General features: G+C 40.8%; 2 protein-coding genes and 1 pseudogene across 2 annotated transcripts; 2 read left to right on the top strand and 1 right to left on the bottom strand.

The window, feature by feature from the left end:
• The first annotated feature begins 4,636 nt into the window (after window positions 1–4,636).
• Window positions 4,637–6,657, top strand: LOC133057724 (histone deacetylase 1-like; annotated as a pseudogene).
• A 2,792-nt stretch (window positions 6,658–9,449) lies between these two features.
• CFAP68 (cilia and flagella associated protein 68) lies at window positions 9,450–14,902 on the bottom strand. Its single transcript, XM_061126575.1, has 4 exons — window positions 14,545–14,902; window positions 12,313–12,543; window positions 11,503–11,569; window positions 9,450–11,336 (listed from the first exon to the last, which is right to left on the bottom strand). The coding sequence occupies exons 1-4, from the start codon at window positions 14,584–14,586 to the stop codon at window positions 11,167–11,169; spliced, it is 510 nt and encodes a 169-aa protein (XP_060982558.1). The 5' UTR covers window positions 14,587–14,902; the 3' UTR covers window positions 9,450–11,166.
• A 126-nt stretch (window positions 14,903–15,028) lies between these two features.
• On the top strand, window positions 15,029–19,746 carry FDXACB1 (ferredoxin-fold anticodon binding domain containing 1). The gene is made up of 5 exons (XM_061144591.1): window positions 15,029–15,217; window positions 15,691–15,847; window positions 16,708–16,911; window positions 17,062–17,220; window positions 18,172–19,746. Exons 1-5 carry the CDS (start codon window positions 15,046–15,048, stop codon window positions 19,352–19,354), a joined length of 1,875 nt encoding a protein of 624 aa, XP_061000574.1. The 5' UTR covers window positions 15,029–15,045; the 3' UTR covers window positions 19,355–19,746.
• The last annotated feature ends 2,704 nt before the right edge of the window (window positions 19,747–22,450 follow it).

Genomic DNA, 22,450 nt, shown 5'->3' with positions numbered 1-22,450 from the left:
GCTCTTTCCCACCCAGGAACAGAACCCGGGTTTCCCTCACTGCAGGCAGATTCTTTACCCTGTGAGCCACCACGGAAGCCCAAAGAAAGATATACTACTTTACAATAACACCGCTGCTTCACTTTTGTGAGTCTAGACAAACTTCTGATTCAATTAATGAAAACAGCCCTGGTATAAATGCTTACAAAAGACTCATTTTTTTCTGCAGCCGCTTGCAGCTGATTTCTGATTTCCCACAAGGATTCTTTCCTTCACAAAGCCTACTGTTTGGGGACTGGCCATGCTGCTAAAATAAGATACATGAAACAATTGCCAAAAGTTTTCAAGATGCAGGAGTGTGGAGTAGAACAATATACATTGCGAATTTATTCAGGCTCAAAGTGTTTCCTCTTAAAAAAAACAGCTCCCCGATGGGTCTGAAATGCCGTGATCTAGCCAGAAGTCAGATTTCTCTATACTCAGAGCCAATTTTTATGACTGTATAGCAGACACTGTTGGTACCTAAGTAGACTATTTACCACCTTCAGTCTTGCCAACAGAACCCCAGATTGGTTTAGGTATCCGCTATATTCTTCCTAGCCATGTGCTTCAGAAGAATGAAAGATTCATCCAAGCTCCATCCAGACCAACCATGGAAACTCTCTTCGTTCTGTCAAGATTAGTCTTGAAAGGGCTACGACCCAATTATGGCCAATGAGACAGGAGGGCAATTTGCAGGAGATGCTCATAGAAAAACTTTACCTTTTAAAAAGACTCTCCAAAAGGAGAGAGTGAGGGAGGGAAGGGGGAATGAGAGAGACGGAACAGAGAAAGAGATTGAGTTTTCTTCCTCTCCACGATGGAGCACAAGAATGTGATAGATTGCTGTAGCCATCTTGAAACTACGAGCGAGCATCCATGATAACTGATGATGGCTGAGCAAGAGGATGGTAAGACTCTGAGACCTTGATGGGCCACTCAATTGCTAAACTGGTGAACTCTAGAGCTTCCTTACTTCAGAATGTATTATGTCTCGTGTTTGTCTAATTTATCTTGAGGTGGGTTTTATGTTACTGGTATGCAAAAACACCTTAACTGATGGAGGCTGAATTAAACAGTGTGAAAAACTGAAAAATGCTCTGGAAACCAAGTGTCAGCTTTAATCATTTTAGTGCATATTACCAGATTGCTCAAGCAGAAATAGTCTTAAGGATTTGATCTTAAATGAATCATACTTTGTCTATTAGAGTATAATATTTATGTTTCTGAAAAATTTGTACAGGGTTGCCTTTTTTATTATGACCATCCCCAAGTTAGTCTACCCTTTTTATTGTTATTTTTTTTCCAGACCACATGTTTGGCTATAGCTGTTTGTTCACTGTTATTCGTATAGGACCTTTCTAGGCCAGCATATTTCAGGGGTTTTTCTTTAGTTTTATAGTTAGCTCATCCATAATTCTACTTCATTCTCTATGTCTGAATTTTGCCAGAAGTTTGTTGAGGCAATTTTAATTAGCATTTATTTTGTTTGTTAATGTTAGCTAACATTTATTAAGCCCTTACTATTAGGTATGGACTATGTTAAGTACTTTACCTTTTTGAAACTATCATTTTTAAAGAATAGATTTGGGAAATCGGTATATAGTAGGTATATATAATTTCAATAAGATATATAAATTTGGTTTGGTTTCTACTTAGAAACCAAATGGAAGTTTTGCCTAAGGGTTTGGGAATGATACACATGTTCGTGCTTAGAAAAATCCTTTTCTATTTGAAACTTCACGTTTTATTTGAATATTACCCTGGATTTGATCTTTGATCTGAAGATTTATAATCACCATTCAACAATTATTTGAGTGCCTACTATGTGCTAGCTACAAAAATAACACATATTTTTTTGCCCTAATACAAGAGTGGAAGAGGGGGCACACAAAAAGACACATCTTTTTAGGATTCTATGATGTCCACTCAAAATGTCTGCTCTGGGGATCCTTAAGAGGATTATCTACCTTGGACATAGAAGGAATCCTGCAACAGTGGAGATGCAGACATAAAGAACAGACTTGTGGACACAGTGGGGAAAGGCGAGGGAGGGACGAATTCAAAGAGTAACACTGAAACATACATTACCATATGTAAAACAGATAGCTAGTGGGAATTTGCTGTATGATGCAGGGAGCTCTGTGACAACCTAGATGGGTGGGATGGGGTGGGAGGAGGGAGAGAGGTTCAAGAGGGAGGGGACATATACCCACGACTGATTATGTTGCTGTATGGTAGAAACTAATATATTGTAAAGCAATTATCCTCCAATGAAAATAAATAAATAAAAATTTTTAAAAAGTAATCTTGGAGACAGTTATCCCTGACCAAAATTATTTAACAGCTTTTTTGAGATACTAGTCACTTACTATAATATTCACCCATTGAAAGTGCATAATTTAATGATTTATTTATATTCATAGTTGTATATCTATCACCACAATCAATTTTAGGATATTTCATTAGCCAAGATGGTAACTTATCACCCTCCAATGCTCAAGCCCTAAGCAACCTTTAATCTACTTTCTGTCTCTATATATTTGGACAATTAATGTAGTGGAATAATACAATATTCCTTTGTGACTAGCTTCTTTCACTCAGCAGAATGTTCTGAAATTCCCTCCAGATGGTTGCATGTATCAATACTTCACTCTTTTTTATTGATAAACAATATTTCTTTACATGGATCTACTGCATTTTATTTACCTATTCATCAGTTGATAGACATTTGAGTTACTTCCACTTTTTTTCTATTATGAATAATGCTGTTATGAACAGTCATGTACTAGTTTTTGTGTGGACATATGTCTTCATTTTTCTTGAGCATATATCTAAGAGTGGAATTGCTGTTTGTTTTTTTAAATTTTTTTTCCATTTATTTTTATTAGTTGGAGGCTAATTACTTTACAATATTGTAGTGGTTTTTGCCATACACTGACATGAATCAGCCATGGATTTACATGTGTTCCCCATCCTGAACCCCCCTCCCATCTCCCTCTCCATCCCATCCTTCTGGGTCATCCCAGTGCACCAGCCCTGAGCACTTATCTCATGCTTCCAACCTGGACTGGCGATCTGTTTCACACTTGATAATATACCTGAAGACATACAGATGGCTAACAAACACATGAAAAGATGCTCAACATCACTCATTATTAGAGAAATGCAAATCAAAACCTCACTGAGGTACCATTACACGCCAGTCAGAATGACTGCTATCCAAAAGTCTACAAGCAATAAATGCTGGAGAGGGTGTGGAGAAAAGGGAACCCTCTTACACTGTTGGTGGGAATGCAAACTAGTACAGCCACCATGGAGAACAGTGTGGAGATTCCTTAAAAAACTGGAAATAGAACTGCCATATGACCCAGCAATCCCACTTCTGGGCATACACACCGAGGAAACCAGATCTGAAAGAGACACGTGCACCCCAATGTTCATCGCAGCACTGTTTATAATAGCCAGGACATGGAAGCAACCTAGATGCCCATCAGCAGATGAATGGATAAGGAAGCTGTGGTACACATACAGAATGGAATATTACTCAGCCATTAAAAAGAATATATTTGAATCAGTTCTAATGAGATGGATAAAACTGGAGCCCATTATACAGAGTGAAGAAGTAAGCCAGAAAGATAAACACCAATACAGTATACTAACGCATATATATGGAATTTAGAAAGATGGCAACAATAACCCTATATACAAGACAGAAAAAGAGACACAGATGTATAGAACAGACTTTTGGACTCTATGGGAGAAGGCGAGGGTGGGATGATCTGAGGATATTGCTGTATTATATATAACTTTCCATCTAACCCTTTGAGACTATATTCCAAGGCAGCTGCCCACTTAAAATTCCCACCAGCAGTGTATGTGGGTTTTGATTTCTCAGTATCCTCACCAACAATTACCATTATCTGTTTGGTTATAACCATCCAAGTGGGTGTTCTCACTGATTTTTTATAGGTTTATAGGGCTTAGCAAGGTTAAGAGGGAAGAAAATGCATCTAGAAGGGAGAACAGCATGAAGTGCCTAGGCAGGAGCACTGGATATACGAGAGGGAATGTGGCAGATGAAAGAGTCAGAGAGTAGAGAAACCATGGCTAAGGAGTTTGAAATTTATTTTGAAGGCTATAAAAGCCGGTGAAAGATCTTAGCCAAGTGAGTAGCATGATCAACTCTGCAGTTTTAGACTCAATCTGGTAGTGGTATAGTGATTGAAAAATAGGGACTGAAATAGAAAATAGAGACATCAACCAAAAGAGTAAGAATAAGAAATAATGGGAAAGTGGAATACAGTAAAGGTGACAGAGATGTAAAAAAGAGGGACATAATAGCACAGGGAACTCTGCTCAACGTTCTGTGGCAGCCTAGATGGGGCGGGGGAGCTTGAGGAAGAATGGATACATGCACCTGTGTGGCTGAGTCCCTTTGCAGTCCACCTGAAATTATCACAACATTGTTAGCTGGCTATATTCCAACATAAAATAAAAGTTAAAAAAGAGGAACATAATCAAGACATAATGTATGGACAGAATTTACAGAGCTTGGTGTCTGTTTGAATGGGAAGGATGAGAAAGAGGGATATAAAATAATTCCTTGCTGGGACGGACCGACTGACAGGAGGGACAGGAGGTGAGCAAGATGGCGCAGACTCAGGGCACCGAGAGGAAAGTCTGTTACTATTACGACGGGGATGTTGGAAATTACTATTATGGACAAGGCCACCCAATGAAGCCTCACCGAATCCGCATGACTCACAATTTACTCCTTAACTATGGTCTCTACTGGAAGATGGAAATCTATCGCCCTCACAAAGCCAATGCTGAAGAGATGACCAAGTACCACAGTGATGACTACATTAAATTCTTATGCTCCATCCGCCCAGATAACGTCTGAGTACAGCAAGCAGATGCAGAGATTCAACGTTGGTGAGGACTGTCCAGTATTTGATGGCCTGTTTGAGTTCTGTCAGCTGTCCACTGGTGGCTCTGTGGCAAGTGCCGTGAAACTTAACAAGCAGCAGACGGACATCGCTGTGAATTGGGCTGGGGGCCTACACCATGCAAAGAAGTCCGAGGCATCTGGCTTCTGTTACGTCAATGATATCGTCTTGGCCATCCTGGAACTGCTAAAGTATCACCAGAGGGTGCTGTATATTGACATTGATATTCACCACGGCGATGGCGTGGAAGAGGCCTTCTATACCACAGACCGAGTCATGACTGTGTCCTTTCATAAATATGGAGAGTACTTCCCAGGAACTGGGGACCTACGGGATATTGGAGCTGGCAAAGGCAAGTATTATGCTGTTAACTACCCTCTCCGAGATGGGATTGACGACGAGTCCTATGAGGCCATTTTCAAGCCGGTCATGTCCAAAGTAATGGAGATGTTCCAGCCCAGTGCAGTTGTCTTGCAGTGTGGCTCTGACTCCCTGTCCGGGGATTGGTTAGGCTGCTTCAATTTGACCATCAAAGGGCATGCCAAGTGCGTGGAATTTGTGAAGAGCTTCAACCTGCCTATGCTGATCCTGGGAGGAGGTGGCTATACCATCCGTAATGTCGCCTGATGCTGGACATATGAAACAGCTGTGGCCCTGGACACGGAGATCCCTGATGAGTTTCCATACAATGACTACTTCGAATACTCTGGACCAGATTTCAAACTTCATATCAGTCCTTCCAATATGACTAACCAGAACACTAATGAGTACCTGGAAAAGATCAAACAGCGACTGTTTGAGAACCTGAGAATGCTGCCCCACGCACCTGGGGTCCAAATGCAGGCCATCCCCAAGGACGCCATTCCAGAGGAGAGTGGCGATGAGGATGAAGAAGACCCTTACAAGCGCATCTCAATCTGTTCCTCGGACAAACAAACTGCCTCTGAGGAAGAGTTCTCCGACTCTGATGAGGAGGGAGAAGGCGGGCGCAAGAACTCTTCCAACTTCAAGAAAGCCAAGAGAGTCAAAACAGAAGATGAAAAGGAGAAAGATCCAGAAGAGAAGAAAGAAGTCACAGAAGAGGAGAAAACCAAGGAAGAGAAGCAAGAAGCCAAAGGGGTCAAGGAAGAGGTCAAGTTGGCCTGAAGAGACCTCTCCAGTTCTGGCTTCTTGCCAAATCCCCACCTTTATCCCACAACCCTTCAGATTTTATATTTTCTATTTCTCTGTGTATTTATATAAAAATATATTAAATATAAATATCCCCAGGGACTAGAAAGGAACCAGGGCCCTGAGGTCAGGGCACACATTAGGTGAGCTTTTCTAGTAGCTGCCTCGCAACCCATCCCTCCCAAACTCTTGAACCCTAATGGGTACTGGGTGAAAGGGATCCGCTTAAGCAGCCATAGGACAAAATCTTGAAGTGCCTGCTTCGTAGCTTTGAAAAGGTGCCCTTACTGAGCATTTGAGAAGGGGTAGCTGGGTCTTCAGGGACTTCCTGTTGTTTTTAGGCTCTTAAGGTAACATTGGCCAGTTTTAGATTGGTTCTGTTCTCATGCCTGCCCTCTCTGTCTTCCCCCAATTCTGCAGGTGAAGATTGGTAGTCTAGTTTCCTTTTTGAGATACTATATTCATTTTTGTGAGAATCTTTGTAATAAAATGGTACATTTCTATAGAAAAAAAATAATTCCTTGCTTTCTGTTTGTAACAACTGTGTGAACTTATTATGCAATATATTAATATAATAGTAAAAATAAGAAAGAGTAGTTAAGACACATAAAAATTCACCAAGGTATGAAATATATAAGAAGGAAAAGTTTGAGACTAAAGATTATGAATTCAGCTTCAGGTTTCAGGAAATTACCTCAACCTGATATGAAAAACCCATAACCAACATCTTACTCAATGGTGAAGATTTAAAGACTTTCTTCTAAGGCTAGGATCAAGACAGGGATATCTACTTTCATCACTTCTATTCAATATATTTTTGCAAGCTCTAGCCAGAGGCAAGAAAAAGAAGAGCATCTAAATTGGAAAGAAAAAAAGCAGAACTGTCTCTATTTACAAAAGACAAGAGCACACATGCATAAAACCCCAAAGATTTCACCAAAAAAATCATTAGAACTAATAAACAAGTTTAGCAATATTGCAGGATATACAACCAATACATACAAATCAGTTGCATTTCTATACACTAACAATGAATAATAAAAAAGGAAATTAAGGAAACAATTTCGTTTATAGTAGCATTAAAAAGAATAAAATACATAGAATAACTTCAACTAAGGAGGCAAGAAAACTTGTACATTAAAAAGTAAAAGATATTGCTAAAGTAAAGAAGACAGAAATGGAAAGTCATCTATGTTCATGGATTGGAAGGCTTAATACTGTTAAGAAATTAATACTAGCTAAAGTGACCTACAGATTCAAAGCAATTCTTATCAAAATTCCAATATATTTTTTGCAGAGGTAGAAAATTCCACCCTAAAATTCACATGAGATCTCAGAGAGCCCTGAAATAGACAAAACCATCTTGAAAAAGAGGAACAAACTTGGAAGATTCACACTTTCTAATTTCAAAGCTTATTACAAAACTACAATAATTTAAAAAGTGTGGTATTAGCATAAAGGCAGACATAGACCAAGGAAAAGAATAGAGGGCCCAGAAATAATCCCTAACAAATACAGTCAAATGATTATTGACAAACATATCAAGACCATTTAACAGGAAAAGGACAGTCTTTTCAACACACGGTGCTGGGAAAACTGTATATCCATGTGCAAAAGAATGAAATTAGACCCTTACCTTACATAATACACAAACATTAACTCAAAGAGAATCAAACACCTAATCATAAGAGCTTAGAAGAAAACATAGACAGTTTCATGACATTGATTTTAGCAATGATTTATTGGATATGACACCAAAAGCAATAAAAAAAAAAAAAAGATAAACTCAACTTCATAAAAATTGAAAACTTTTGTATATCTATCAAAGGACACTAACAAGGGAATGAAAGAACCCAAAGAGTGATATTTGCAAATCATATAGTAGTTGATTATAGAGATTAATATCCAAAATATATAAAGATACATAAAGAATATCTACAATTCAACAACAAAAAAGCAAACAACCCAGTTCAAAAATGAGCAAAGCAGTGGTAAAGAATCTGCCTGCCAATGCAGGAGACACAGGTTCAATCTCTTGTCTGGGAAGACCTCTACATGCCGTGAAACAGTTAAGCCTGTGCACCACAAATATTGAGCCAGTACTCCAGAGCCCAGGAACTACACTACTGAGCCCTTGCATTGCAACTGTTGAAGCCCATGTGTTGTAAAGCCTGTGCTCAGCAAAAAGAGAAGCTGCTGCAATAAGACTGTGCACTGCAACTAAAGAGTAGCCCCAACATGACGCAACCAGAGAAAAGCCTGTGCAGCAGCAAAGACCCAAGACCCAGCACAGCCAAAAAATAAATCAATAAAATTATTTTAAAAATGGAACAAAGGACTTGAATAAACATTTCTCACAGACAACATACAAATAACTGAAAAGCACATGAAAAGATGCTCAAGACCACTGGCCATGAGGAAAATACAAATCAAAGCCAGGAGAGACCATTTTACACCCACCAGGATGGCTACTATAAAATGAGAACGAACAGACAAAACACCAGAGAATATGTGTTAGTAACGATGTGGGGAAATTGGAACCCTTGTGTATTCATTACCAGTGGGAATGTAAAAAAGTGCAGCCACTATGGGAAACTGTGGCATTTCCAAACTGTTAAGTAGAATTACCATATGATGCGGCAATTCCACTTATGGGTACATGCCCAAAATAATTGAAAGCAGGGATTCGAACAAGTATCTGTGCACTAATGTTCATAGCTTCCCTGGTGGCTCAGGGATTCTTCTGGTAAAGAATCCAATCCACCTGCCATGCGGGACACACCTGGGTTCGATCCCTGGGTTGAGAAGATCTCCTGGAGGAGGGCATGGCAACCCACTCCAGTGTTCTTGTCTGGAGAATCACCATGGGCAGACGAGCCTGGTGGGCTGCAGTCCATGGAGTCGCAGAGTCAGACAACATCAAGCGACTAAGCACAGACACAGCACAGCGATGTTCAGAGCAGCAGCAGCCGCACTACCCGCAAGATGAAAACACCCCAGGGGTCTACTGACAAGTGAACAGAGAAGTAAAATGGGGTATCATCCAATAGATGTCTTAGAAAGGACACATGCTGTAACATGGAGGAAACCTGAAAACAAACTAAGTGAAATAAACCAGAGACAAAAAGAAAAATACTGTATGATTCCACTTACAGGAGGTACCTAGAAGAGGCAAATTCATAGAGACAGAAAAGAGAATAGAGGTTACCAGGGACAGGAGAAGAGGGGAATGAGGAATTGTTGATTAACTGGTATAGAGTTTCAGCTTGTAATGATGAAAAAGTTCTGGAAACGGTGGTGACGGTTGCACAACACTATGCATGTATTTAATGCCACTGAATTGTACACTTAAAAACAGTTAAAATGGTACATTTTATATTTTATCACAATAAAAAATGCACTGGATACCTAGGGAGTAGGATAGACACATAACATATAAACTTAAAACATGTGCCTATAAAATATTCATACTGCAAAATATACACCAATGAATTATTAATATTAGTAAGAGATAATAATTCAAATTCTATAGTTGATCAAACAATACAATGCCATCAAACAATACAATTTCCATCAACATCCTAACTATCTTTTAGTGGAACTTGGCAAATTGATTCTAAAATTTACATGGAAATGCAAAGGATCAAAAACAGCTAAGGTGCTCTTCCAGAAAGACAAAGTAAAACAATTTGATCTACTGGATGTTAAGACTTATACAATTATCATAATTAAGATAGTGAGGTAATTAAGGCATTATACCAAAGATGGGATTAAATAAAAAACAAGTTAGGCTAATGGAATATAATAGAGAGCCCAGAAACAGACCCAAGTATACACAGATAGTTGATTTATATTAAAAATGGCTTTGAAGAGAAGTGAAGAAAGTATGGTCTTTTTAATAACATGGGGACAACTGGATAGCCATACAGAAATAAACAAAACTTAGTCACTACCTAACATCATGTACAACATAAATTCCATATTCATACCTGTTTCAAAAAATAATGAAGGTTTGGGAGGTAATATATGGGAACTATCTCCCATATATTACATTGTCATCTTAAATAGGAGATTAAAAAAAAAAGGAATGTACTGATGTTAAGACTATTGCCTCTGAGTGTTCACCAACCCTAAGCTATTCACAATCTTTTCTCAATTGTAGCCAGTTCCTCACAATGAAAGACCCATCTTAAACCGGCTGAATCATCCCAAATTCCTAAAAATACCCTACCCTAAGTCATCCCAAATTCCTAAAAGTTTCCTGCCCTAACATTACCTTTCTGAATCATTACCAAGACTGTGTCAAGCTGAGGTTCTTCCTTGTCACAGGTTTAATAAACAACTCAGCTGTGTCTGATCAGCAGTTTTCTTTGGCAATCTTTGGCAGGGAGTCAAAAATTGAGTCTTTATCTTTTTGAGATATAAACTGAAATATTTATGGATGAAATTATATAATTTCAGAGAAAAATTTAAAAATAGAGAAAGTAAATAGGGATAGATAAGATTGGTCATCGATTGTTGAAGCTGGGTAATGGTACATAGGAGTTCATTATACTACTCTATATTTTTATGTTTCAAATTTTCCATATTAATAAAAATAGTTATATTTCTTCTTCTGGTCCTTAAGAGGGGATATTCATTAGAGTGATAGTAAATATAACTTATCTGACCATGACTACCAGGCTCACATCCAGAAAGCATCTAGGCAAATGTAGCCTAAGTCAGGATGGATTTTGCAGCTCTGCCCCTAGTGGAAGGCAGGGAAGAGCAGAGGGGTTGAAGATTTGAAAGAAATAACTCTTTTCAATGCTGTCCTACAACATCCGTAATGTAGACTAAGAATAAATATACTTAACTTAAATTTGACATTTCTTGGTTTAAAAAAGTGGGGGTAGAGAATATTTGTTGGGCTTTATTTATTCAGAGAGTAAAACTGTGCTACAGTCAGCTAAAATCTTAGTTGTACTTAGAATGAGTTCCCTCCTACATTCTACACTGGAAAAATGAAACTTATTCTTTCTTAGAATCATGGACTCTGAAACCGGCAGTTGCTAGGATTCCACACACACACAGAGTGATGATCAATTTGAGGCTTTGAATAACTACTCATGTAGATTGACTTTTCTGTACATTTGTATGGAGGAGGAACCAGCTCAGGTTGATGTCCTGGGAACCAGTGAGGCTCTCGCTTAAACCCTGAGGGAAGAAAAAAGGGGAGTCTTAGTAAGTAATCTCTGTTATTTCTGAGCGAATATGCAGTGAAACCTGTCAAAGCTGAGAAAAGAGAGAAATCATTCACTCATTTAAGTTTTCTTTGTGTTCCTTCTGAGGCAATAAGAATTAAAAAGAATAGGTCACCTACTATGGGTTGAAAGTGGCCTTCTGTTGTTGTAGCTTGTATCATATGTTGTTTCAAAGTAGTGTCCAAACTGGAAAGAAAAGGGAGTAGTTCAAAAATACAGGTGTCTATAGCCAAAGCTGGGAAATAAAGGACACAATGGCATAAATTCTAGCAGCCTCTATAATATTTTAGATTGACTAGAGATTTATACATGTCATTAACCTATATCCTACCAATCTTTATATCCTGTGTATGTTTGTTTAGGAGACTTCAGGGCAACATGAAGATAAATGACAAATCTAGCTAGCAGGGACCAGAGGAGAAACTAACCTGAATCAGAAGACATTATATAAATATTTCTGTAGACTAATGAAGTCCAAAGAAAAGCAAGAGAAAAAGCATGATGCTCATCCTTTTATTACCTTGCGGTTGTTTAGTAGCTAAGTCATGTCTAACTCTTTGTAACCCAGTGGACTATAGCCCGCCAGGCTCCCCTGTCCGTGGGGTTTCCCAGGCAAGAATACTGGAGTGGGTTGCCATTTCCTTCTCCAGGGGATCTTCCCAACCCAGGGACTGAACCTGCGTCTCCTGCCTGGCAGGCGGATTCTTTACCACCAAGCCACCTGGGAAGCCTTACAATAACATAATATTCAGCTTGATAGTAAAGTGGGATAAATGTTTCACCTGAGGACTGCTGCCCTCTTCCAACCATTCACTGAACAGAAGCCTGAAAGATCTCAGCACTGGAAGTTATCAGATTCCTGTTTCTCAAATGGCCACTGGTATTTCTTTTGCTAACAGAAGAAAACAAAGAAGAGAAAGTTCAATTACCTGGGAAGGCAAGGGTTTGGGCTGCACGATATTCTTTATGTCATATCTTTCCTGGTTCCAGTTGCCCATCAAGGTACGGTTTGAATAGGCATCTTCATTAGTGTTGCATCTCCATCCATACTGGAAAAACTTGGACATATCATTCCAATCCGTCCATACTTCAGCATGGCCATTTGCGTTAATGAGGCTGCCATAGTGTGGGTTTGTAAGGAAACAGGCAAGGACCTGTCTCTGGGAAAAGGTGGCAATAAAAAAGTTTGTTGCACAAACCAGAGAGCAGACAACACATCTCTTTCTCATCTTTGCCCAAGCATAAGTACATCTTCTAAAGATCTAGGCTTTCCTCTCAGTTTAATAGTTATCGTCCTGTTTCCTTCCAAGTTCATAAATTCTTTGACCTACCCTCTCAATCAGCAGTAGTAGATGACTAAATAGATTAAATGTAACCCCCCCAAAAGGTAAGAGAACTTCAGTACCCTAATACTATTGGATAACTAGAAAATATTCTGGTGATTTTGAGGTGTAAGAATGTAAGGAATAAGTACTGCTATCATCAAAGAGAAGAGAGAGAAGTGAGAGCTGGATAACTAGATAATACGATAGATCAATGATCAACAAATGATGGTTTCCTTCCTTTTGGCCCAGTTCAAATGCCACATCTTAGGATACAGCATTCCCTTTTCATGATGCCTTACCTCAAGTAAACTTCTTTCAACTGCCTCACACAGAACTTTATCTTCACACTTCTATATATCCATAACTTTATACCACGTGTTAGAGTTCTTCAAGGAAGTGTGGAATCTTTTACACTGAACTATGTATCCCTTGAGGACAAGATTTGTCACTTTATTACTGCACCCTCTCCCTCTGTATACCCTCCCAATCAATAGTAATTTGCACATACCAGATAACCAATGTCTGAATTTCAACTTTTTGGGTAAGGAGTCAAAAGCCTAACCATTCCTAATTTTGGATAAAAGTTCAGTCTGGTTCCTTGGCTTAGGAGCAAGACAATACCTTCTCTGAAGATGAATACTTTGAAGTTGAGGAGCTTGTGACTGAAGATTTTATAGCAGAGTAACAGCAAACCTTACTCTGACATTCCATATTCTTTAAAAGAAGAGATGACCCTAAACCTGGCCTTCCCAGTTCACCAGGCAAAGAAAGAATTTAGATCGCCCAGATCACCAGGTGGCCATGATTCGGTAGTCATCACCCACCCACCTTTCCACAGCTAGAGACAAAGCCAACACTGTAAGTTTAAAGGTAACTGCCCGCATGTCATGGGCCTTTGTGAAGACAGATGCATGCACTTATGTCAACAAACAGCATGACCACTAAGAGCAGTTGGTCCCACAAAGTCCAACAGGCCAAGGACTCAGACTGCAGATCAAGATGACACTGTCCCTGGGGCTGTTAAGGACAGACATCCCCACCCACTTAGTTGTCCAAACCTGAAACCTGGGGCTTATCTTTGACTCTTGGTTTCTCTTTCAACTCCCTTACATCTATTCAATCACTAGGTCTTGTTGATTTTTGAATCAGTGCACTACCCTCCATCTCCACTGCCAAGTTTCCATTCAGATCACTTTCAGCCCTAGTCTCCATTACTGCAGTAGCCTTCTATCTGGACTCCTTGCCACCAACCTTGTTCTTCTCCTATCCTTTCTCCATAGGAAAGCAACATTTTTGAAAATGAAAATCTAATTGTGTCATCTCCCTACTTAAAAATCTTTCAGTGGCTGGCCACTGGTTTCAGAGTAAGGTTCAGGCTGTAAAAAATGCCTATATGATCTGTTCCCTGCTTTTCAGTCTCATCTGTCATCCACTCTCCCTCAGACTACATTTCAGTCAAACTCAGCTACTGTGTTTTTCCATCATGCTTTTGCATTTATTGTTACTTCTGCCTTTTCAGTCCTCCTGACTCAGGTAAGGTGTAGTTCCCCCCCACCCCCACTCCCCTTAGCTTTCAACTCAGGTGCACTTCATCCCCAAATTTGGTAAGGGTCCTCTTCAGTGTGCTCCTCAGCGACCTGAATAACTACATTCATGGTACTGCATCTCACTATAGCAGAATTGTCTCTTTCGCCGTGCATCTTCCACCACACTACAAGCTCAGAGAAGTCATAGGCCACATCCTGTTCCTCCATATATCGAACAGCCTTCATAGGCCTGGGGCATAACAGACACTCAACACTTCTTGAACGCATAAAAGGTAGGGGAAAGAAGCACCTGGAAAAACTCCGAATAACAAGGATAATCGGTTGCAGTCATGTCGGATGAGATGAAGGCTGTTACAAAATCCTCTAAGTCAGGATGCAGAACACAGCACCATCTCTCCTTGGCCTCAGCCCGGCCCTGCTTCCTTCACTCAGAACTCACTTCACCTTCGACCTGTTCCCCTTCCACCCCGCCACCCCCGACGCTAGTGACTGCTCAAGACCCTCAGGCAGGTGTGACGAAGTCGCTCAGGGCCGCCCTTGGGCTCAAAAGCATTTAACACTTCCGATGGGGTGAGGGAGTGAGGGGACTGGGTGGCCGGTGTCTCGCTCTTGCTCTCATGGCTATTTTCCTCCTCGGGACGTCGCGGCCCCAGTCTGTCAAGACAACCAGACGCTGTGACGCGTCATCAACCAGCTACGCGTGAATAGGTGGGGCCACAAGAGACTCGCGAAGGAAGTGACGTAAAAAAAGAGCGCCTCGGAGAACTTGAGACGGGAGCACGTGGGAGCCATGGCCCAGCGGCGCCTCCTGTTGGTTGGGGAGGGGAATTTCTCTTTTGCCGTCGCTCTGAGTGAGACCCTGGATCCAAACACCAGTCTAACCGCCACCTGTCCCCAGCGCCCAGCGGACCTGGCCCAGGATCTGGTGGCCCAAGAGAACCTACAGCACCTGCGCGAGCGAGGTAGCGAAGCCCAGCCCTCTACGAAGCCCCGCCCAGCTGTGGCGCCCCCCCAGAATGGAAAGGATGGGAACAGTGGGGATTCTGGGAACTTGGCCGTTGCTCTTGGTCTTCCCCGGGGCTTCCCAGGTGGCTCTAGTGGTAAAGAACCCGCCTGCCAATGCAAGAGTCGTAAGAGACGAGGGTTCGATCCCTGGGTGGGGAAGATCCCCTGGAGAAGGGCATGGCACCCTACTGCAGTATCCTTGCCTGGAGAATCACTTGGACAGAGGAGCCTGGCCGGCTACAGTCCATAAGGTCTCAAAGAGTCTGACTGGACCAAGGCGACTTAGCACACACTCACTTCATCTTCCCGTGGACATTTACAGACAGCCTGCTGTGTGCCTGGACTTGGGCTGTTTTGCACCTTGTGTTAGGGAGGGTTTTTCTCTTCTTCCATGGCTTTATCACATCCTTCTGTCTATATTTCGTGCCAGGTAACGAGGTACGCTTCGGTGTGGACTGCACCCACCTGGCAGATGCCTTTGAACCGCAAGACAGAGAATTTGATCGAATTTATTTTAACTTTCCGCACTGTGGGCGCAAAGCTGGAGTAGCTAAGAACAGGGAACTGCTTGCCAAGTTTTTCCGGAGGTGAGGAGAGCTGAGCACTCATAAGTGAAATGTTTAAGATGTACATTGCATAGTTCCTGCACTCAGACCTGTTAGTGTGGGAAATAGGACATACAAGAGAACGTGTTGCTCCAAAGTAACCCACAGTCTAGTTGGAGAGGCAGACGTTTAACCCTAAATGCTAAGTACAAGTGCAAACATGTACTATTGGGCCAGAAAAGGGAGGATCGCCTATTTTTGAAAATGCAAAATGATAGTAGCCAGTATAAACTAATTTAGGAGCCAAACTATCTGCATTCAAATCCCCACTCACCACTTAAGAGCTTTGTGGGTTTTGTGATTGTTTACTTGATCCTAATTTGCTTTTGCTTCCTCATCTGTAAACTGAAGATATTAACATAACTACCTCATACAATTATTGTGAACTTAAAACAGTGCTTTATACTATTATACCAAAACATGAAACATAGTTATCATGAAACTTTGCACAGAGGCAGTATTTTAAGTTAGTCTTTCAAGTACAAGTAAAATTTTAACAAGCAGGAGGGGAGTGGAATGGACAGCTTTCTAAATGGGAAAGAGCAGCCTGATCACTGAATCACATCTAGGAATTTTATAGACATTGACTTTTCAATGAAATGTAGGTAAACAGTAGCAATGTGAAGCTGGATAACTTTCTGGTCAGCCCCTAGTATTAGTTATGAGTTGAGCATTGAATTTAAATTCTTACTTCCAGCTCCTTTTTTTGCATGTTTAAAGTCTTAATAGATCTTTGCAAATAGATATGATTGGATTTTAATTATCTCACAGACAAACCATGTATATACAGCTAACTCCTACTTGTGTCTGGTAAATGATTGGTGTTTCCTTATCCCCTTTAGCTGTGCAGATGTTCTTGCAGAGGACGGAGAAATCCATGTGGCATTATGTAGAGGACAAGGTGGGACTCCTGCTGATAAGCCAATGAGAGAATGGCACAACAGTTGGCAAGCGGTTGCCATGGCTGCTCTGGGGGGATTCATTTTAAGTGATGTGCATCCCTTCAGCTGTGAGGTTGTGCCAGGGTACAAGTGCACTGGATATAGGTAGGTAATAACAGAGATCTAAGCTTTTTCCATCTCTCTCTACTGATAAAAAATCCCATTGACACTTTTTCTTGCTAATTTCTTGATTCAGCCTTTAGGAATAATTGCTTTCTTTAACAGTGACTGACTTAATAACTGCTATTTTGCCAGGAGTCAAGATAAGTCCTTTCATATAGAAGGTGCCTTGAACCATATCTTCACCCGGAGCTTACCCTTTGAAAGTTTGCAACCAAGAATCTGTAGGATCAAACTGGGTGACCAGTGGTTTTCTTTTCTGGAACCAGAAGTACTTGTAGGAAAACTGAACAGGTAACCTGATTTTACCAGAAACTTCTTCTGTCTCTAGTTGTATCCTGATTGACTTTAATAATCAGGCAGTCATACATTGAATGGATGCTACATTAATTGTTAACAATGTTGTGCTGTGAATACTTATAAGTCTGACCTACACAGCCTCTTTATAATTAATATTTTTCATATTATCTGCAAATATCTTATGATATCACTTATATGTGAAATCTAAAAAAAAAAAAAAAAAAAGGGTTCAAAGCAGAAATACTTACAGATGTAGAATACAAACTTATGGTTCCAAAGGGTCGGGGGGTATAAACGGGGAAACTGGGACTGGCTGACACATATTTCTGTATATAAAATAGATAGCTAATAAGGACCTACTGTATAGCACAAGGAACTCTACTCAGTACTCTGTAATGGCCTATATAGAAAAAGAGTCTAAAAAAATGAGTGGATAGATGGGACTTCCCAGGTGGTGTTAGTGGTAAAGAATCCATCTGCTAATGCAGGAGATGCAAGAATCTTGATTTCGATCCCTGGGTTGGGAAGATCCTCTGGAGTAGAAAATGGCAACTCATTCCAGTATTCTTGCCCGGAAAATCCCACGGATAGAGGAGCCTGGTGGGCTACAGTCCATGGGGCTGCAGAGTCAAGACAGAACTGGGCACAGCACAGCATGTGTATATGTATAACTGATCTGTACATGTGAAACTAAAAGCAATATTTTAAATCAACTATACTCCAGTAAATTTTTTTTAAAAAATTATCATATTTTCTGGTATTCTATAGGCTGTCAGAATTCTGAAACACATGCTGTCTCTCTTTATAGTAGATGATTTCTTTGTTTCGTTTTTGGATCAACTTAAGGATAATTCTTTTTATTCAGCTATTCTTTTTAATTCTAGCTATGTTACAATAATGTATAGTTTTAAGTTTAAAAAGTTATTTTTGTGTGTGTTTAAACAGGGGCTTCCTAGAAGCACCTTCATGTCATCCTATCAAGACCATAAATGAGAAACTCATTGCTGAATTGGGGAAAGCTTTTCCTCTAAAAAGGCTGAAGTGTTCTTCCCCTTTGCTGCCACAAGGAGATGCCAGTGTTCTCACATCCCACAACCCTGACATCCTATCAACTGCCTTTTGGGTTAGTCTCCATGAAGATAACTCAAATTTTGAGTCCCTGACTAGTGGGACAACACAAGACATGGAGGACTTTGTAGTGTCATTTTCAGAACTCAGCCTTCCCAAGAGCCCTAGAAGAGACAGGAAGGAAGAAGCTTGTGGAGGACCGTATGGCCAGGCCAAGGTCTGCCTCAGACCTTCTCTTCTGGTTTACATCCAAGCTGTAATCCAAGCACCAGACTTTCTTCCTGGCTCTCTGCACATCCTCAGTGGACCTGTCTTTCAGAGGCGCTGCATCTCACCTTTCACAATGCCAGCATTTCACGAGACTTTGTATATCCTTGGATTTAATAAAATTCTGAAGGATAGCTGTCTTCAGTCACTACTGGATCATCTGAAGCGCATTCTAGACAACCTTCTGACCCAGACATGGCTGGAGGGCTCTGAGCTGAGCAGTTCAGTGGAATTTGTCTTTCAACCAACTGGGGAAAGATATATGATTACTGTGAAGTCTCAAAATTTTGGCCCAGATTGTGTTAAGGACCTGATTATTGGGTCTGTTACCACATCTGCTACAAGCGTGATACACAAAGACCAGTGTTTTGTGTGTGTGTCTATGAACTTGGACCTCTTAGCCATGCTTGTCTGGGGTATCTCCGATTGGAGGATGCTGTGGACCTCTGATAGTCGTTTCCTGAAGAATTTTGCCCCTGGAAAAATAGAACCCTTTAAAAGCTATTCCCTGTATCCTCCATACTATGTGCATGATATTAGTTTTTGGTTAGATGAAAAGAAAATATTTGATGAAGTCGAGTTTCACACTCTGGCTCGAGCAGTGTCCCAGGACACCATCGTATCCATACAATTCCTTAGTCGTTTTCAGCATCCAAAGACTGAACAGGTCAGCCTCTGCTATAGATTGACATACCAGGCCTGTGACAAGGCCCTGAGCCAGCAACAGGTAGCATCAATGCAGTCCCAGCTTAGGAAGGAGATTCAGCAACGACTCCATGTGACACCTCGGTAGTTTAGTAAACTCGTCTCTGCATAGTGATCCTTGTGGGTGTGGGTGGAAAAAGACCAACTTGTATGCTGTAGTTCTTTCTGGACTTTTTGTTTGTCTTGTAAAAATCTTCTACTTTGTAAAAGATTGGTTAATTGAGGGGCTTCCCTGGTGGTTAAGAATCCACCTCACAGAGCAGGGGACAAGGGTTTGATCCCTGGTCGGAGAACTGAGATCCCACCTGACTCAGAGCAACTAAGCCCTCACGCTGTGACTACTGAGCTCTCACTTCAGAGCCTGTGTGCCAGAACTAGAGTCTGAGCGCTACAAGGAAACAGCCCGCACGTGACGCGGTGAAGATCCTGAGTGCCGCAACTAAGACCCGATGTGGCCAAATAAAACTTTAAAAATTTAAAGATTGGTTGTTTGGCTCGAAAGATACCCGTGGCTCAGTCACTGAGACTATAATGTGATTGGTGACCTTCGGAGGTGTGCAATATTTTGATCATGAGTAATGACAGGGAAACAAAACAGCATCTTAAACACTAGATGCTATCATTCTGAAGAGGCAGTAAAACTTCAGTGTCTCCTCAAATATATTTATAAATATATTTTATGCAATGTCAATTCCTCTTCCTTAACTCTACCATATCATCTCTCTAAGAATCAACTGAGAGTGGTTTTTAAAGTTAGACAGACCATTTATTAGCTTGGATAAGTTGCAAGTGCTTCATATTATTTTTGGTATCATCATCATGTTTATTCTGTGGTTGACTGCTGTTAAAGTCATGGAACTAAATAAGTGTCAGATTTAGAGTTCACATTTGGGTCTGTCTGACTCTAAAGCCCATGTTCTTTCTGCCACTTTCTGTTACTCTACTTTTCTTTCCTTGGGTTTCAACAGTAATCTCTCAACTGTGATTAACTCTAAACTTTGCTCCCCTATATTTTGGGGCTTTCTGTTGTATCTCTAAAGGACATTGGGAGATTGGCCCAGCCCAGGACTCTGCAGAATGGGGTGCCCTAATGTGAATTAATGTGTGCTCCTGTTAATACCTAGGCTCTGCTGATTGGAATTATAGTGTAAATTCTGTGAAGGAAATAACTGTCTTGTTTATTCTTTTTTTAAGTTTCTGTTTTTTCTTTTTGTAACTGAAGTATAATTGATTTCAAATGTCATTTATTCTTGTATTTGGACAAGAGCATGGGGATAGGTAAGAACTGAAAGAAACAAATTAGTTTATTATAATAATGCAAACAAGATATGATGGTGACCTGGACCTAGGTGGTAAAAAGCAGTTGGACTGGGAAACAATTCAAAGGACCCACTGGTAAATATATGTGCACGCACAAATATTCTGGAGTTAGAGAAATAGAGGAATCAAACAGAATCCCTAGTTTTTTGATCCAAGCAACTAGGAGAATAGAAGTATCTTTAATTGGAGTAGGAAAACTGGCATGGGAGTAAGTTTAGGTAGTGAATCAAGGGATCTCTTAAGGACACATGTATTGCTTGGCTCTCCTCATAGACTAAACTACTTGAGGGCAGAGGTGGCTTGATGGTAAAGAATCCATCTGCCAATGCAGGAGATGACAGAGACCTGGGTTTGATCCCTGGGTTGGGAAGATAGCCTGGAGAAATAAGTGGCAACCCACTCCAGTACTCTTGCCTGGGAAATCCCAAGGACAGGAGCCTGGTGGACTACAGTTTATGGGGTCACAAAGAGTCGGATATGACTTAGCAACTGAGCATGCATAGAAAGACAATGTGACTTCATAGTTTTCTTCCAACCCCAATAATGCTTAGTACCCTGCAGAGCCTTCCTGGGAGACCCCTCCACCTCTTTCATGCCTGCCGCCTCTTGTTTGTAGAAAAGCTTTAGCCTCCTAGGCCTTCCCTGAGTTCCAAAGGTTTATTTTTTTGTTTGTTTTGGCTGCACAGCAGGTCGGTTCTTAATTCCAAGGGTAGAACCCACACCCCTTGCAGTTGAAGTGCAGAGTCTTCACCACTGGACCGCCAGGGAAGTCCACCAAAGAGCAGATTTAATGGAATAAGAAATGAGAATATGCAGAAACAAATCAATCATGGGAGACAATAATAGTTTAGCTTTCCCCCCAAAAAAGTACCTCTAGTTCCTCCTCAAGGGCTATAGATAATATTTTGAGTCATATCCTTGTGTGTTTTATTGATTCTAAATCCCTACCAGATGGAAGAAGTTAATTGCATGTTGATCACCGGGACATAGACCCCAGGAGGTTGTTGAGGCTGACTCCTGAAATACCACCTGTTAACGTCATAACCAACCAATCAAGGACGTCCATGAGCTGCTCATGAACATCTCAACTGTTTCTCTCACCTTGCCTTTATTTTTTTTTTTTTTTTCACCTTGCCTTTAAAATACCTCCCCTGAAAGGCTTGGGGGAGTTTAGGTCTTTTGAGCATTAGCTGCCCATTCTCCTTGCAGTAAACACTGTACTTTGCTTCACCAAAGCCCAGTGTTGGTACATTTTTTCTGCATGCAGGTGGGCAGACCCACGTTTGGTTTGGCATCACTTGGATGAGGAATCATTTGAGCTGGATCTTAAAACAAGGGCAGGGATGTGGTGGGATGATTGTTAGGCAAGGAGGGCATGTGTTCCAGGACATGAGCAGAGGTATAGATAAGGAAGTATCCTGGGTCCTTCACAGGCTAGTTAGTTGAAACATAAAGTGTGTATAGGAAAGTAGTGGGAGATGAGATTAGAAAAGTAGGTTGCAGCTGGAGTTAGTTCATGAAAGCCCACAAATGCTGGAATAAGAAGTGTGTGCTTTATTTTGTGGGCAATAGGGAAAATCTGGTAATCTTTGATTAAGGAAGGGACACAGAAGTATTTTAGAACGTTAATTGGACAGTGTTGCACAGGATTGATTTGAGATGGGAGATCCCTGTAAGGATGCTATTGTAGTGGTCTTGGGTAGAGTCAGGGAGGGGCCTGACTAGAGTGAAATGAAAAAGAGGTGGATGTATGGAATAGATTAGGATGTCTGAATTTGGTAACTAGTAATTTCATGTGGGAATCGAGCAATAGGATCAGTCTCCATTAATACGTGGAAATTTTTAGTATGAAGTCATAACTTGG

The sequence above is a fragment of the Dama dama genome, chromosome 1, assembly GCF_033118175.1.
Source record: "Dama dama isolate Ldn47 chromosome 1, ASM3311817v1, whole genome shotgun sequence".
NCBI classification, from domain to species: Eukaryota; Metazoa; Chordata; class Mammalia; order Artiodactyla; family Cervidae; genus Dama; species Dama dama.
This window is presented reverse-complemented; position numbering and strand designations above follow the sequence as displayed.

What these genes read in the sequence shown, in the direction of transcription:
- CFAP68 (XM_061126575.1), bottom strand. Translation starts at nt 14,586, where the DNA reads ATGACTGCAACCGATTATCCTTGTTATTCGGAGTTTTTCCAG. An exon ending in CCAAACCCTTGCCTTCCCAG is followed by an intron (nt 11,570 to 12,312) that starts GTAATTGAACTT and finishes TTTTCTTTCCAG; the next exon opens with TTTGGACACTACTTTGAAAC. An exon ending in AAGGCCACTTTCAACCCATA is followed by an intron (nt 11,337 to 11,502) that starts GTAGGTGACCTA and finishes TTCTTCCCTCAG; the next exon opens with GGTTTAAGCGAGAGCCTCAC.
- FDXACB1 (XM_061144591.1), top strand. Translation starts at nt 15,046, where the DNA reads ATGGCCCAGCGGCGCCTCCTGTTGGTTGGGGAGGGGAATTTCTCTTTT. An exon ending in ACAGCACCTGCGCGAGCGAG is followed by an intron (nt 15,218 to 15,690) that starts GTAGCGAAGCCC and finishes ATTTCGTGCCAG; the next exon opens with GTAACGAGGTACGCTTCGGT. An exon ending in CTTGCCAAGTTTTTCCGGAG is followed by an intron (nt 15,848 to 16,707) that starts GTGAGGAGAGCT and finishes TATCCCCTTTAG; the next exon opens with CTGTGCAGATGTTCTTGCAG.